Source organism: Ambystoma mexicanum, chromosome 4p (assembly GCF_040938575.1).
Source record: "Ambystoma mexicanum isolate Mex_15411 chromosome 4p, UKY_AmexF1_1, whole genome shotgun sequence".
Taxonomy (NCBI): domain Eukaryota; kingdom Metazoa; phylum Chordata; class Amphibia; order Caudata; family Ambystomatidae; genus Ambystoma; species Ambystoma mexicanum.
The window spans coordinates 358,879,566-358,896,192 of record NC_090927.1 but is presented as its reverse complement, the minus strand read 5'-3'; the positions used below and the strand labels follow the sequence as shown (position 1 = coordinate 358,896,192).

The following is a 16,627-nucleotide window of genomic DNA, read 5'->3' as shown; positions in this document are numbered from 1 at the left end:
CCGAGAGGTGGGTAACACTTGCCCTATTCCTGCTCTGTATCACGCTTTTCCCGTGTGCTGAAGGCGTCCCTGCGAGCTCATGCTTCGGCGAGTCATGACAACCAAAGAGCCTTGCGAGAACTCGCACTTGTGTGTGTAAAAGGCATGCTGGACCACTGATAGCACCAAGAAGTGAGTGCCCCCCACTCGCAGACACAACTAAAGCCTCCACAAGTAACCATGTTAGGCAGAATACTGTGCAGTTCCATTAGGGAGCACTACAGAAGATTAAGACTACAGGTATGGGCAATAAATCCCCTTTGGTATCAGTCGGTACCACGAAGATTTAGTTGGTAGCTGTGGCTAAGCAATCAGACTTATCTCAAGAGGGAGATGAGCAGTATTCAGGATTTACACAATAGGACTACAGTATCATGGTACAGGAAAACACTGACCAAAGCTTTGTATTAAAAAGAATATATATATATTTATTTTACACACTTCTAGTTCAACACATTAATCATAGTTGATAAAGCAAGTTAAAATCAGTCAAGAAAAGTATACACAACTCCCTAGTTAAATTGTAGACAAGTTTGAGCAAGAGTGAAAACTGAGCAAAACGGCACAGTGAAAACCAAACACAAATGGCACTCTAGCAATTTCTCACAAGGGAGGCAAAGCACAAGTTATACAGAAATATCTTCTTACACACCCTAGCAACACTTCCCAGAAGTTTGTGAACACGTTTAGGCAAGGCAGTACTTTAGCATAGGCTAGAATACTTAAATGAAAACCGAGCAAAATGGCACTTCACAAGTTTTAAAAGTGGGAAGGAAAAGGTGGTTATAAGAAGTAGGTGCACCAACACAGCTCAGGTTGAGAAGCAATCTCGAGAAGGCAGTTCTAACAAATTTAGCCAGAGTCAAGAGGCCTTTGCCAGAGTCATTGGTACAGGGCAAAGGGCCCAGGAGCAAAATGTTCTTGTAGCTGCTGTCAAGTGTTTGGTTAACAATTTCGAAAAGGTGGATGCAGAAGGTGAAAGACAATGTTTAGAAGATAGGGGCGGCCAACCCAACAGGTAGGTAAAGGATTTAAAACACCTTTAGCACTATCACGCGGAAAAGGCGGCCTGGCGGAACAATGTACCTTAATATGAAGAAGTGGCTCCTGCGGTGGCGGTTGTTCCTGGTAGTTCCTGCAGTTCGGGTGATCCAGCAGAGGAAGAGGCACTCTCGTCGTGGAGGAAGGTTCGAGTTACTGCACCACCCAGGGATGGAAAACAGCCGCGGTGCAGCCCGACGAATAAAAGGTACGCTCCTTTAAATCACGGTCTGGGGTGGACGAGTGCCTGGCTATCCGGTCTCAGAGTACGGGATACTGGCGAATCGACCAAGGCAGGTCCGGGAAGGCGATTGGCAAACTGGTTGGCCCCACCAGCTCAAGGGAAGAAGGCTCTTGCAGATGAAAATCTTCTCTCGTCGTGTGGAGAAACGTGGTAAGTCGCTGCAGCAGGGCTTCTTCCGGTGGTTCAGTCGTTGCAGATGTCTTTGGCTGCTCTCCTCTTCGGCTTCTTAGTTCCAGTGGCAACGCCTTGCTCTTCCAGTCCTCAGGACCCTGCTTTTATGCAAAAAGATCCCCATTCATACAGCCTAGCTGTCACTCGCACAGTGGAGTGGTCATCTTGGCGGGAGACCCTCCAGCCTATCAGGACAGAGTGCGACATGGGTTGCTGAGGCAACCCTGTCCAGGGCTCCTACTCCCCCTCCCACACAATGGACCCACCCCAGACTCAGTGGCGCCGAAAGGAGGGCTTCTTGGCAGAAGCCCGCCAAAAGGACGAACAAAGGATCCTCGACCTGGGTTAGGAGTTTAGAGAAAGACACGAGAAAGAAGTTATATTAAAGTTCTGGCAAATAAAACCTACCGGAGTAAAGGTAATATTAAAATACACCAGCAGTATGTTAGAGAATGTCAGAAAATGTGGTAGCCTTGAACAATGGGGAAAATCGCATAGGAAAATATTTGCGCTTTAATATTTACGGTAGTAACCACTGCCACCAGCCAGAAACTTTTGAGAGAGGGACTGTACGGTACCCTCTCGAAAATTAACACCAGGGAACTATTAACCTTTCCCAGTACCTCCATAGTAAGATGGGTTGTACTGGTTTAGTTCACAAAAATTGACTAGTAAAGGCAATGGGGACTTTACATGCCCTGGGAGACAGTAGTCAGTCCCAGGGTATGGAGTCTATGTTTGGGGGTCACTATGACACCCCTGTGCCACTGCACTGAGGGTGCTGTGTAACACATGTGTATAAAGATGGTTCCTATGAGGGTGAGAAAAACCCCATAGACATTTAACACAAAAATAGCCTAGAACACACATAGCAAATATGCCTAAGAGTGGGAAAAAGAATGTCACTCTTAGCAGGAGAAAAAAACAAACCCTTCAAATCCAGCAAAACTGCTGGGGGACGCTATAGGTAAGGGAAATTAGCCATAAGATGAAAATTCTCCCTAACAACCAACACTAGTGCGGCAATGGTCCATTGAACGCCTGCAGCATTGCAGCACCGGTGATAAGACAGGTATCTCCTATATTGGCGCCAATACCCTGCCGGAGACAAACAACCACAGCAGCCCACAAGTGAATCGAGATGCACCCCAGGATGGGCCACTAAGCACACCAAGGGAACACAGCAAACACCAAGCAAGCAACCAGGGGATGCCACAAGCACGAGAGTCATGCATCACATTGGCATTGTTATTGAGGTGCAGGCCAACAAGCCCAAGCTGAACGTAGCCACATCATGCCACGGCCAACAAGCAGGCAACAATGTGAGAGTGATCCATAGCTGCACCGGGAGCCATAGCTGGGCTCAACTACTGCACCAAGACCGCAGATTACCCATATTTGCAAACTTTGCATATGCCTCCAAAAACCCCCCAAAATAGGTCTAAACAACCCACGATTTAATCATTTGCGAAACCCGCAGGAACATCAGCACCCACTAATATGGCCGCTTCAACTCAAATAGCACAGGCCGAGCACTCGCTCGGGGGTGACCTCCATATCTTGGCAGCAATGGCAGCCCTGAAAACCGCACTGGAAGTGAAAATGGATGCCATCATCATTGACGTGGGCCTCCTGAGACAAGATGTCTGTACATTAGCAGAGAGGGCCGGAACACTTGAGAAACAAGTGGCAGAAAACACAGAAGACTTCAACATCACTCTCAGTGAGGCCAAAGCAATGCAGCAACGGATGAAGAATCAAAAAAAAAAAAAAGGGCGGATGACGCAGAAGGGAGAGCTTGGAGAAACAACGTTAGAATAATTGGCTTACCGGAGGAGAGGAAGGCAAGAACCCCACGAACTACATCAGAAATATCTTATTGCAAGAAATATGGCCTGGGAACCTCACACAGGGCTCCACTGTGGAACGTGCACACAGATCACTTGCGAAGAAACCCCCACCCGGGGCACCACCATGACCCATAATAGCAAGGATATTAAATTATAAAGATTGTGAGAAAATACTGGAGTACTACAGGACGGGAGGCTCAATTACAAGGTCATCCACGAAAATCACGGCATACCCTGACTATACTTTTCAAGTACAGAAAAGCAAGATGCACTTCACTTAAGTGAAGAAGAGACTCTGAGAAACCAACCTCAAATATATGCTACTGTACCCGGCACACCTGAAGATCATATACAAAGGCTGGGGCCTTTCTTTCGAGATCCCAGAGGAAACGCACACGTCGATGGACACGGAGCGCCTGGCGCCCATACCCGAATGATGGGGAAGAGGCGAAACGGCCTAAGCCTTGTGGAACCCACTAGTAGGAAAATGATACCCGCAAGACGCAGGGACACGCGTCGCCACTGCGTAGTATCAACCCTGATGTGCCAAGCTTGTACACATGATGCTAAACAATTAAAAGTATACACTTCGACGAATTGATGTTGCATGAGGCAGGACAACAGTAAGGAGCACCAAGCACAAGGGTGTGTCTTTCACCCATTGGCCTTTTTTCTTTGGTGAGGATACTAGCAGTTACGTATCTGCCCGCCGCGCAATGATCACTGCAGAACTGGACTAGACGATAAAGTTGTGAGAAGCGGGGAGGCCTGAGCACAATACAGATTGCTGGGCAATTGTTGAAGGTTGGGGTACTTTTGGGTGGGAGGGTGGCTGTTTGCACTATTTCATACAATATTCACTCTACAAATCCTAACCGGTCAGCAAGGGACCAGTCGACGAACACGATGGCGGCCGCTACAGAGGCGCACCAACTTCCTATAGGAAGGCTCTGCAGACGTCACAGCACTCATGACTTGGGGCCTTAGGCTAATCACCTGGAATGTCCGGGTACTAAACAGCTTCATAAAAAGGAACAGAGTCATGACATACTTGCACAGACACAAAAAAGACGTAGCACTTCTGCAGGAAACCCACCTCACCCAAGAAAGGCAAGAGGTATAAGCCAGGAAATGGCGAGGCACCACAATAGGCTGACCTTGCTTGGCGTATGCAAGGGGAGTGCTACTCTGGATAACGCCCACAGTGCCTTTCTGGTAGCTTAAACTCACTAAAGATACCTACGGCAGAATGGTACTGGTCCAGGGGTTCTTGGAAAATGGAGAGGTGTGTATCATTAACACTTATGCCCCAAACCACGACGCCTCAACCTTCTTCCGCTCACTGTACACCAAAGTGGGACCGGTCAGGAGCAGCACCATCATATGGGGAGGGGACTTTAATTGCACTTGTGACCCCTTAGTTGACAGATCCAATGACAAGTTCAATCACCTCACCACCCCAGCTAGGGCACTAATCACATTGACCGGAGCCTTGACCTGACTGACATATTGAGGGAGAAACACACACATGACAAGGAATACTCCAATTACACCACTCCACGAGATTTGCACACCAGGCTGAACTACTTTTTCACAGGGGTGGCGTCATTGGGAGAATTCACAGAGGCATGTTACAAAGCCTGGGTGCTGTCGGATCACGCCCCGCTCCTAGTTGTGTGACAGGCGATACACCCCCCCCCCCCTGAGGGCACGTATTCCAACCTGGAAACTGAGAGGGGAAGCCCTGAAGGATGCAGCATTTAGGGAACAACTCCAAGGAAGCATCCACGGTTACTTCGCAAATAACTCTGGCAGTGTGGCATCGACTTGGGTATTGTGGGAGGCCTTCAAAGTAGTATTCAGAGGTAAAGCCATAACAAAAGCAGGAGGGATACAAGCAATTGTTACGAGAGAACTAGCCAAAACTGGAAAAGACATAGAAGACATAGAAAATATCACAGATGGCCCTATAGGCTGCAACCCCTGACAAGATCGGATTGCAACAAGAATGCCTCAAACACTGGGACAAGCTAGCCACACTGATTTATGCCAAATACGTTGAGAAATAACATGCTGAGGGTGATAACAGGGAGACTCTTAGCCTGGCTCTACAAAAAAAGATACCAAACTAGACTTGATTCAATCGATTAGGAACAGAGACAACGTCCTATGCACCACACAAGCAGATATAAACAAAACCTTCTTAGACTACTACAAGGCCTTATACATAGACTCCTCAGCGGTACAAACCCCAGAAATAGAGGAATCCCTCTCCCAAATAGACTCCCCAAGGCTAAACACTACAGATGCAGAAAAATGGGATGCTCCCATCACGGCTAATGAAATACTGGCAACAATCAGGGAATTGCTAACAGGCAAAACTCCAGGCACAGACGGCTGCAGGGTGAGTTTTACAAAGAGTATACAAGTGAACTGACAGCCCCACTAGTAGACATGCTAAATGAGGCAGATGATAAAGACACTCTTCTGCTGTCATTTAGGGAATATATCATCATTCCCCTGCTTAAGGGCGACAAACTTGCCACAGAGAGCGGCTCGGACAGGCCATTATCACAGATGGGAAGTGTCATGATGCCTACCTCCAAGGAGCCAGGCCCAGCCCAGCAACCCCAGAGGCAGACATCATTTTCCCCAAGGACGTCTCAGCAGGCCCAAGTTGGGGCCTTTTGGACGCAGGCCTGGCGCCTTTGGCGCCAGGCTCATTCTGGACCCCAGTCCTGGCGCCTTAGGCGCCAGGCTCATAAAGCAAGACATGTGTGTAAGTGTTTTAATGTGCACTTACCTGAAGCAGACCGTGCTGCTACATCCAGGCCCTCTTGAGGACTGAATGGGACTACTTTATCTTTTGGACTACTTTATCACTCGGGTGTGGTCTGAGGAAGAATACATACCTGAGTGGAAGGATACATACCTGGAACTACTTTACAGGCTATTTAAACCACACCCGAAGAGCAGCACATGCTTCGCGTTGTTCTGCATCTAGCAGCTGGACGCTCACCGTGTTTGCCCCTGCATTCGGACTTCTGCCACGCCTGCCAGCATCCTGATCACCTACAAAGGAAGAGAAAGAGAGAATAGGAGAAGGAAAAGACTTTACCTGCAAGATCCGCATTCCGGAGTCAGCTCGCCGACGATCCTGCAAAGGAAGACACTTAATTTAAAAGCACATCGTATCGACCACCGCAGCGCCGCATTCCACTCACCTTCACAGGGCGCCTCCATGTTCAGCAGCGGTCACCCGGATTCGCAGCCACGCTTCCACGCCTAGGGAGAAAAAGACAAGAGCAAAGGTGAGAGCGAGAAGGGAATGAGGAAACCTAAACCTCCATGTTAAGACTTACCTGTTGGGTCATTCCCTCTTCATTTCGGGTCTGCGCCGCATCCAGGCGTTTCCGGACCCCGGCCCCTATGAGGAAAAAGACATTCTACAGGGATTGCACCTCGCATCTAGGGTCGGTGCCTTTTCCCCGGCATTCCGTACCCCGGCCCCTATGGGGAAAAAGACATTGACATTAGCATATTGATGCAAGGACAAAAGGGGAACCTTTCAAGGAACTTACCTGGAAGCCAAGCAAGTTTGGTTCTCATAAAACCAAGAATCCAGTGAAGTAACTGGATACCAACGCGCCCCTGCATCAGAAGCAGGAAGGAGAGCTCGCCCTTCAAGACCCTAAGGTGAGACGCCACGGGAAGCACAGAAGGGTTTCGAGGAGGGTGAGAGGGGAAAGGGGGAGGCTGGTAGCATTCCCCGCAGACAGTTAATCCCTTATTCTCGCCTACAGAAGGATACTTTTGCAAGCCGGACAAGCAGGAGTTGGGAGTCCGGTCCAGTCCATCTTCTGAGCCCCGCGCAACACCTTAGAAGAGGTCACAGCAGCACGATCCTGGCCAGCGCCTCCGTGGGAGTCAGGTGAGGGTAACAGGAAGATACTCACTACCATACTTGCAAAGGGACTCAAAACGTGTTAACAGTATTAATACATCTGGATCAGACAGGATACGTAACAGGGAGGAAATCACATCATAGACCACACCAACATCAGCACAAATCATTATGCAGTAGCCACGCTAGACGCAATCAAGGCATTTGACTCAGGTGGTCATGGCTACTTGCAACATTACAGCGATTTGGTATAGGGCCCAAGCATATCAGATGGGTGCAACTACTGTATAGTGACCCAGTCACCAGAGTGAAGACAGGCACCCAAATATCTGAACAATGGCCCTAGAAAAAGGCAATAGACAGGGATGCCCACTGTCCCCATGCTGTACATTCTCACCGTTGAACCAATATCTATATAACTATGCAACGAATACAGGTAAGCAGGCATAAATATACATGGCAGTTGGCACCTCTTGTCCCTATACGCGGATGACATGTTACTACACATACAACACCCAGAAACTAACCTGCATTATATACTAGATGTCCCAGTGGATACCCCATAGCGGAGTCTCAAAATAGTATTGCTAATTGTAAGGAACTCATGGTGGCAACAGTAAAGACAGACACGTGATCACAGATCAAGGGTGTTTATTAAACTGTATAAATGAGTGAGAAAAAAAAACGCCTAATCTAAACCTAGATCTATGATGGGAGAAAGCTGCAACCATCAAATAATAATAAGGCCGTCCTAGTGGCATCTTGGCAAATAAAAATGGCTTATACTAAAAAAGAACGCCTATTGCAAAGAAATGTGCATGTGACAAGGCGGGACTCTCAAGCACAGCACACTCCTGAGCTTCTCTAGCACAAGCTTACAGTTCGTTTCCAAAATATCAGGGCCTTCTGTGGTCAAGTCTCTTTTACACCAAGTCTCTTACCTGGGTCTGATGTGCTATAAACAACAAAACAAAAGTTAATTTCAGTACTCTTCCCGTCGGGAGATTTCCCTTCACCTGTGGATCCCCCTCAACCGGGCTCCAATCCTTTTTACAACATTGGCCTCCCTAAGTCGGGTTCACATTTGCCAGTTTAACACAGTTCACTTAGTTGTAACACCTTGCAGGATTCACTTCCCTTAGCTTTTTCCAGCCCCCAGTCAGGCTTTCTCTTAAGCCCCCAGTTAGGCTTCACACATTTACCATTCACATGGCGTTTCCCTCAGCCGGGCGCACACGCCGGTTTCATAATGTCAAAACTTTCGTAATGGGTTAAGGACTTTCGATTGTACAAAGGATTTTGGCTCGACTGTTGTATGACCACCTTAACTCTCTATGCCATCCTTTCCTATGGCCTCTTGGTACTATATAATGTTCACCAAAAAAGGGAACAGCCAGAGTCAAGGACGGTACCATGGTAGCAAGCGCGTCTCCTCGCCTCGGTTATCAGTGCTTGAGGGTCCCGTGCACCTTTGACATCTGTTACACCCCTCGCCAGCTGTTGTTCCCAGTCTTAAGATTTTGACAGAGATTTCGTGGGTTTGGATAGAAAAGGGCAGGGGCACTTCCCTCCTTGTTGTTCTTTCTGGTCTTGCTGACTTTCTTCTCCGTTTGAACTGCCGTCCTGAAATAGCTGCTTCCTTGTGAGTTTGGCCTTACTCAAAGTGTGCTCTTGTGCTCCGTTTTATAACCCTGTAGAAGGGCCTTCAGGTGTGTGTAGTTATTGTCAATTGCCTGACCCTTGTGTTGGGACATGTCAGGTAAACGGCTCTGGTTTTAGTCCGTTGTCTTTCACAGTGTAAGAAAGTGTTTGTGTTGGAAAGGGGGGAGGGGTTGAGCTTCTAAGTATCCTACTGGGTAGGATGGGGGAAAAGGTGTTATAAGGAAGGGGATACTGCATCTCATCCATCGGTGTTCCACTTCCACTCCCCGAAGACTCCCCCATCAAGGTGGCCCTCCCCCGCTGGTGCACCCCCAGGAACTGGATCCAACAGTGATGGCCGTGTCCTGGCCACCTGGATGACAGATCTCCGGGGACTAGCGGGTGAGACACCTTCAGGTTTCTCACAACATATTTTAAAAAACAATAGCAGCAGTATGTTAATAAACTGTGAGTGAACACAGACATATATGCAAGCGGACAGCAAAATGAGAAAACATTCAAGTTAAAAGCATATTTAGATTAAATAATTTGCTACATTACACAGGTAGCAATATTTAGGGGTATCCATGTCCATCCTAAATATCCCTAATGAACCCCATGCAGGTAACATAAGCCACAGGACAAGATGCCTTTTAGTTACTGGTTTCTTTCATCACTGCCAGACAGAGGGAAAAGCATCTGAAATACCAGGTTAACCCACAATTTAGGGGCCAACCTCAATTCAGCAGTTTCTACAAATTTGCAACAAACATGTATTAGTAAAAATATCCTAAATTGTATATTTGCAAGAAAAGATGGGAATGTCTTTTAAACAAAACAAAGACATTTTATAAACTGTGTCAGGTTCTGTTGCCTAAATGCAAACACAAAGTTAACTCTGGTTATTTGACATTTAATAATGGGGTAATGTGCACCTATTATTCAAGTTACCTGTTTGGGATTCTAATTTTAACACCTTTAGTAGTCCATCCTCTCCACCACAAGCTATAAATCCTTGGTCCTTGTTCCATGATATGCATCGGAGTCTGATATTGCTAGGGATTGCAATCTGAAAGAGAAATGTACATTATTCATCAAGCTGAATAGTACATGCCAGGTTTCTATAAGGTTTTACACAAAGAGCCTTGTAAAGAAAAAGTCAGTTAAGGCACATTTAGTCAGTTACATTAACAATGAACTTCCCAACGGTATGTCCTCCAGCCTGAGAAGGCACAGCTTTACGGCACTGTTTAAAGGCTGGTACAATTTTGCATGTCTACCCACATGATACTCACCAGTCCTCCAGTGGCCCTTTTCTCATAGCGTAATGGTAGCTGACCCAGCAACTTTCTGCCCACATGCTTCCCCATTCGGATTCCTAGGTTATTTACCACACCTACATTTGTAACATATACATCACTAACATTGCAGTGTTAGGGCATAACTGTGCGTTCCTAAACCCTGGGCCGGGCCTGACGATATAGACAAGCCGCCTTAGTGGCCCATGTGTGCATGCCAAACAATCAGTACTCTTCCTGTGCCATCTCCCTAATTATGGCTGCGGTTCATCGCACCATACAGAAAATGGCTGTGGCTTTGCTCAGTTGATGACCTATGTACGTCCAGGACCCTACGTAATAAAAAAACTGTCCGTTATGGCAGTTGCTACCACAAGTCGTTTCCCAGCTCTAGCCCAAACGATATTTACCAGTAACATAGCACCACCGAAATATTAACACCTCAGCAGGAAAAGAAAATGTTTAACTGATTGGTTTTTAATTTATGACAAAAGATGTTAATCGAGGTGGCTGTCTTCAGAGAATAAGGCAAAGTGTTACATAATTTTGCAGCATGCACCGAAAAAGCCGATCCACTATATGAACCAGGCCAAATTTAGGGATTACAAGCAACGCATCAGTTGTCAAGCGTAATATACGTCTCGGGGGGAGAAGGGTTTTGACCCTGAATCTCAACAATGGAAAAGAAGGTCCACTCTTAGTTAGGCACTCATAAAATAATGTTTTGAAGGCTAGCCTTTGCTTAAAAGAAAGCCAGTGCAGTCTGGCCAGAAATGGTGAAATTGTATTGTCACAAGGCACATTAAACATAAGGCGGAATGCCAAGCTCTGGAAGAGCAGTGCTGAAGATGCCCAGGGACCAATTGGATATTCAGGGAAAAAGGCTGCGAGTCCCCTTGCTTCAAGCCATTACTTGCAAACATTACAGTGATTCAACATTTCATTTATATTAAGCATGTGGATAGGTTTAAGGTACTATGGATTGTATTTTTAAAATGTCAATTTAAATATAGTGGAGATATCAAGCATGTTGACATGTGTAAATGTAATTCACAAGCGCGTTATTGTGCATTGTAAATGCTGTAAGGAAAAAGAGCAACTTATTCACAGGGTTTGTCTGACAGTCTTGTCGCTAGCGCTGTGGGCCGTGGCTGACAGATTACATGCTGGGCCTCGGTAACTGAAGCTTTTTGTGTCATTCATTACCAGGATGCAGCTATGGGTTATGGGCCCTGAGGCGGCACGATGCACGTACATTTATTTTCATGCATTTTAAGATATTAGGCATAGGATGGAAAACATTGTTACAATTGGAAAAGGGCAAGTATTCTATATAGGAAATAAATTATGCTTGTCTCGGTGAATGCAGGCCTGAATTGTGCATGTATTTCAGCGCTCCAGCTTAGTGTGCATTTATCATCAAGATCCATCTAGGTGACAGGCTTATACATGTGAACGGCAAATCATTTCGCAATTTAATTTTGCACTCTAAGCATGAACAAATAGTGTGCGATACACCTTTGCCTCAAAAGCACATCCTGGAAAGGTTGAGTTTGCAAATTCAGCTGCTTTCAAGTCAAGGTATTCTGTTTAAACTGATAGGGATTGAAGATAGCTTCTGACCAGGGACTGCAGGCTGGTGTTTGGTTGGGAGACACAATTTGGTTTTAAATTTGAAGGAATGGAAAGAGGGTTCTAATCTAAGCGGGTTGGGTAGAGTATTCCACAGTTTGGTGGCTATTACCGGGAAACTAGACCCGCCCGCTTTCTGCCATTTAAACCTGGGAAGGACAAGGCAGTTGGCTTGTGCGGATCTCAGGGGTCGGGTGGATGTATGGGGTGTGAATCGGCTAGCCAGACAAATGGGAGCCTGGTCAGCTAGGCATTTGTGGGTGAGGGCGAGCGTTTTCAGGGAGATTCTTTGAGCTACTGAGAGCCAACGTAAGTTGCGGCTGGTATCAGAGATGCGCTGACCCCTAGGAAAATTTAGGGCAGCCCTAATGGCATTGTTCTGTATGACCTGAAGTTTGTAATGCCCTAGGTAGAGGGCATTACAATAGTCAATCTTAGACATGATGAGTGTTCTGGCTAAAATAGTGCAATTGGCAGTGGTGAGGCATTATGGCAGGCGGTAATGAGCTTGCACATGTTAGTTTGTCTAGAGAGTGATAGGGTGAAGTCGAGGTATCATACCTAGCGTTTTAGTGTCATTCGATACCTTGATGGTGAACGACTTGAATGCTGGGTCAAGTTTATTCATTCGCTAATGAGAGCCCAGGGTGAGGAGCTCAGTCCTATCATTGAGACACAGCTCATGTTGTGCCATCCACACCTGAATGACCAGATAGACATCGTTCAAGGATTTGGTGTCCACAGTATAGTCTTCTGTGATAGGGATGAGTATCTGGGTGTCATCAGCGTAATTAGTGTAGGTGAGGAGCACGTTTTGAATGTGGTCTTTGGTGCAGGTGTCAGGAGGAGTAACTGGGGATTCAAGTTCTTTCAGAATCTTGAAGAGTTCTCTGGTGTTGGACACTGCTGGAAGAATACGCTTATTGTATGTGTCTTTTTTCATTTGGAAAATAGCCTCTTTGTAGTTGAGGGGCGCTATAGTGAGGCTGTCCTTTTTGGAGTCAGAGGGAAGACTTTTCCAGTGTGCTTCAGTGGTTCGCTTTTCTTTGCGCAGTACTCTCAACTGTGGTGTGAACCAGGAGTTGAGGTGAGCGTGCGGTTTAGGTTTCCTTAGCTTAAGAGGGGCAAGGCTTGGGGCATGGCACGATTGTAGGGTTCGACTAGAACTGTGGGGTCTGAGCAAGATGATGATACGTTGTTCAGAGAAGGTAGAATGAGTGGTAGTAGCCTTTCACTTGTTATGTCCCTTTTGTGTCTAGTGTGAATGGGGGGGAGCAAGGTCTTGAGGCATTGAATATTAGCTTTAATGTTGAAAGTGATCAGGTGATGGTCTGACCATGCACATGGAGTATTAGACTGTAAATTGATGCTGCTGTTTAAATCGACTAACCAGTCAAGGGTTGTCCCCTTGATATAGGTGGGTTCCTGTATGTGATGGGAGAAACCCAAGTCTGATATATCCAATACTATGGGGTCGTTGGGGTCTTGGAAGACAAGGTTGAAATCACTGATTAGGATGATTTGAGAGTTGGTTTTGGTCTTATCTTCTAGGATGGACGTAATGTCATCAGCGAAGGTAGTGATGGGTCCGGGAGGCCGGTAGATGAGATGTAGGGTGGCTGTTTGATTAGGCGAGATAATTTGACTGATAGGAGCTCTGCTGATAGAATCTGTTGATGCAGGACTACTCTAAGGCAGATGGAATTTTTGTGAATAAAGGCGACGCCCCCACCTTTAGACTGATTGGTGGTACGGTCGCATCTGATGATTGTATAGTCTGTAGGTATGGCAAGGGCTAATAGAGGTCCAGAGGCTGCATGTAGCCATGTCTCTGTTATGGCCAGGAGGTCAAGATCTCGGGTGATGATAAAGTCAGCGATGTCCAGGGCATGCGCAGTGAGGGACCTGGTGTTGATCAAAGCGCACTTGATCGGCGAGTCTTCGGTGGTATGAGATGTGAGGTCAGGTATTATTGGAGAGGTGTTAGTGGAACAGGAAGTTGGCTGTGTAGGTAAAGGGGATTTCGCTGTAGTGGTGAATTTCTGTGAGTGGCAGGCTGAGCGACGGAATCTAGAGCCTAATCTGAGATTCCCGAGGTGCAGGGCGCATGGTTGGTTGGGTGTGGGTTTCGTTGCAAAGTGTTCCAGCCATAAGGCGGGGGAATTTAGGTATGGGTTGATAGGTATTGGTGGGGAAGTCTTTGTCCCCTATCTCCCCAAGTCAATAAGGAAGGTTGATAGTGGTTCACAACTATGGAGTCTGTGGTGGTGTCCCAGGTGGTATTTGAAAATGTTGCCATGCAGACAGACGCTAAAAATAGGACTGCCCTTTTTTTCAGTCAGAGCTGTGTAGGGGCTTGCGATAAAACGCATGTGTGTTTCTTTTTACTCTGGAAAATGCAGCTGCCCTTTATTTGTTCGTCACTGACTCTCTTGCACGCTGAAGCATGATGGGGACTATTAAAGCAAGCAGGGCTGGGCTCCTTATTCAAACATACTCTTACGTCCCGTCCTCTTACCTCCATACTAGAGAGGGACGGGAGACAGAAACTTTTTCACCAGAAAAAACTTCTTCCCCTTTAAATTTAGAGGCACGCAGGGCCTGCCACTCCCCAGTCCCCTTTTACGTATCAACGGGAACGGGCCGATTTCACCAGTGCTCCTGGGTTTGGCTTCGGCCATGTAATACCACATGCTCTTCCCAGGATATTCTTCCAGATTTGTCTTTTTCCTTTAGATATTTGGTCCTCCGATGCCACGCTCCTCCCCGGCGCATGTCAACTTCAGCAGGCTTCAGCAGGTGTCCAGCCTGCAAGGGACTCTTCCCCACTTCAGACCCCCACACCCTTTGCCTCCTCTGCCTTGGCCCCGACCATGGCTGGGAAGGTTGTTCCGCGTGCGACACCTTGACACCACGAGCACTGAAGAACAGGCTAGCTAGGTGGAGCGAGCTCTTCCAGAAGTCACCTCTGGAGGACCTAAAGGTCTTTGTCAAACATCGCTCGAGGCCTAAGGTGAAGCCTATATTCAAAATTGCACCCTGCAAGGGCGACTCCTTCCCAAGGAAGCCCCCGACCGGGAAAAACCTCCTGGGTTCTGGTACCAGCACACGTACCAAGGCTAGTCCAGCTACCGGCCTTACGGCGAGGGGTCTCTGGATCCCTCCGGCATCAGTGCTGAGGGACCGCAGCGTTCTTATACCGAGGTTACTGTTGAGGGGCAAAGCCCTAGTATGGGCATCTTGTCCAAGGGGGGCACCTTCACGCGGCACTACCGGCAACTCTGCCGAGGGCAATACGCCTTTCAGGCCCCGATTTGAGGTGCGAGATAGGCCTTATGTTCCAACACCAAGCGTCTTGAATGGGCTGGTACCAGCGAGCCAAGCACCATGACTTCGGCACGTGGCACGCAGCTTGACAAAATGGCTGTCGCTGCCAGACAAGATGGCTGCTCGTCTGATACCTCCTCTAGCAGAGCGGGTGGAGGAACGAGTCACAAGGTGGGACTGGTTTCAACCAGGTACGTGGCCTACAGCTTATCCATCAGCGGCACAGGGCAGGTTTCCCCTGCACCCCAGACAGAGTGTGCCCCAGCCCCAGCAGCCCGTAGCCACTCCGTCAATACCTCCTGCCACCCCTTCAGCCTCCGAAGACAGGTTCTTCGAAAGTTTCCAGGAGCTGATGTGAACACCCCAGATGGGGGTCCATCCTTTGGGATACCATCAGGGACATGCTCCCTCAGGTCACCCCACCGGTACCCATAGTCATTCCTCCAATGGCTCCGGGGCGTTTGGCCCCAGTACTACCCGCGCTTCCGTTGCCACCGGCTCCCATGCCTCCGGCAATACAGGCGGTTCCACACCAGCCGCCGGCTCTGGTCTTCACACCGCAGCCCTCGCCACCCAGTACCCCTCTGCCAGTTCTGGGCCCTCCGAGCGCTCCGGTGGACACAAACGAGGAGGAGGACGCTGACACGCCGTCTTCAGCGAAGGCCTTCAACAAACGCCTTGCAGCCCTGGCAGAATACCTGGGCCTTCCTCAGCCCGAGGTCTAACAGCCCGCGGAGGGGGTCTTGGCAGAAGTCCTCACCCTACGGCCCCCCTCCAAGACGGGGATCCCGATGCAGAAGGACGCTGTTGCCCTGGCCAAAAAAGGGTGACTAAAGCTGCATTCGTCCCAACCTGTTAATAGGCGCCTTGACACCAAGTACAGGCAGTTGGAGGGGGAAACACTCTAGCTTTCGGCTCATCCTCAGCCACACTCCTCAGTGATCACTGCGGTGGCACTCTATTCTAAGCCTCAGTCGTCCTCACCCACCTCGTCCTCGGTACTGTTAGGCAAGGAGGAGTAGATCTTGGAGGCGTACGGGAAAAAGCTGCAATCCAACGCCTCCCTGCACCTGCGTCAGGCCAACACCGATGCCATGCTGGTATCCATTAACCAAAGGCTCTGGCGAGAAATTGTGGACTTCCTCACGGAACTTCCGCCACAAAGCCAGGCTTGCTTCAAAGCGGGATTAGGAGAAGCCAGGCTGGTACCTCTGGCCGGGCCATCTGCATTGCCACGGACATGAGAAGGTCGGCCTGGCTCTGGGCTACCAAGTTTAACTCGGATGTCCGGGAATGCATATTAGACCATCCCTACGAGGGTAGTGACCTCTTCCACTCCACCACAGATGAAGAATTAGATAAAAAGAATAACATTTCACAAACCGCCAAGTCTTTATCTATTCTTAGGAAGGCCACTCCCAAGGCATACACCCAGTCCAATCAACGCACCGACAAGGAGCGTGCGTCTGGAGGGTTCTGA

At 48.2% G+C, this 16,627-nt stretch overlaps 1 protein-coding gene across 2 annotated transcripts in view; it reads right to left on the bottom strand.

Moving 5' to 3' along the window:
* WDR35 (WD repeat domain 35) overlaps positions 1-16,627 on the bottom strand; it is a 1,418,193-nt gene that overhangs the window by 1,216,014 nt on the left and 185,552 nt on the right. For both annotated transcript variants that reach the window (XM_069605912.1, XM_069605913.1), the window contains exon 2: positions 9,842-9,959. In XM_069605912.1, coding sequence (XP_069462013.1) covers positions 9,842-9,959 — 118 coding nt within the window. The remainder of the gene's footprint in view (positions 1-9,841; positions 9,960-16,627) is intronic.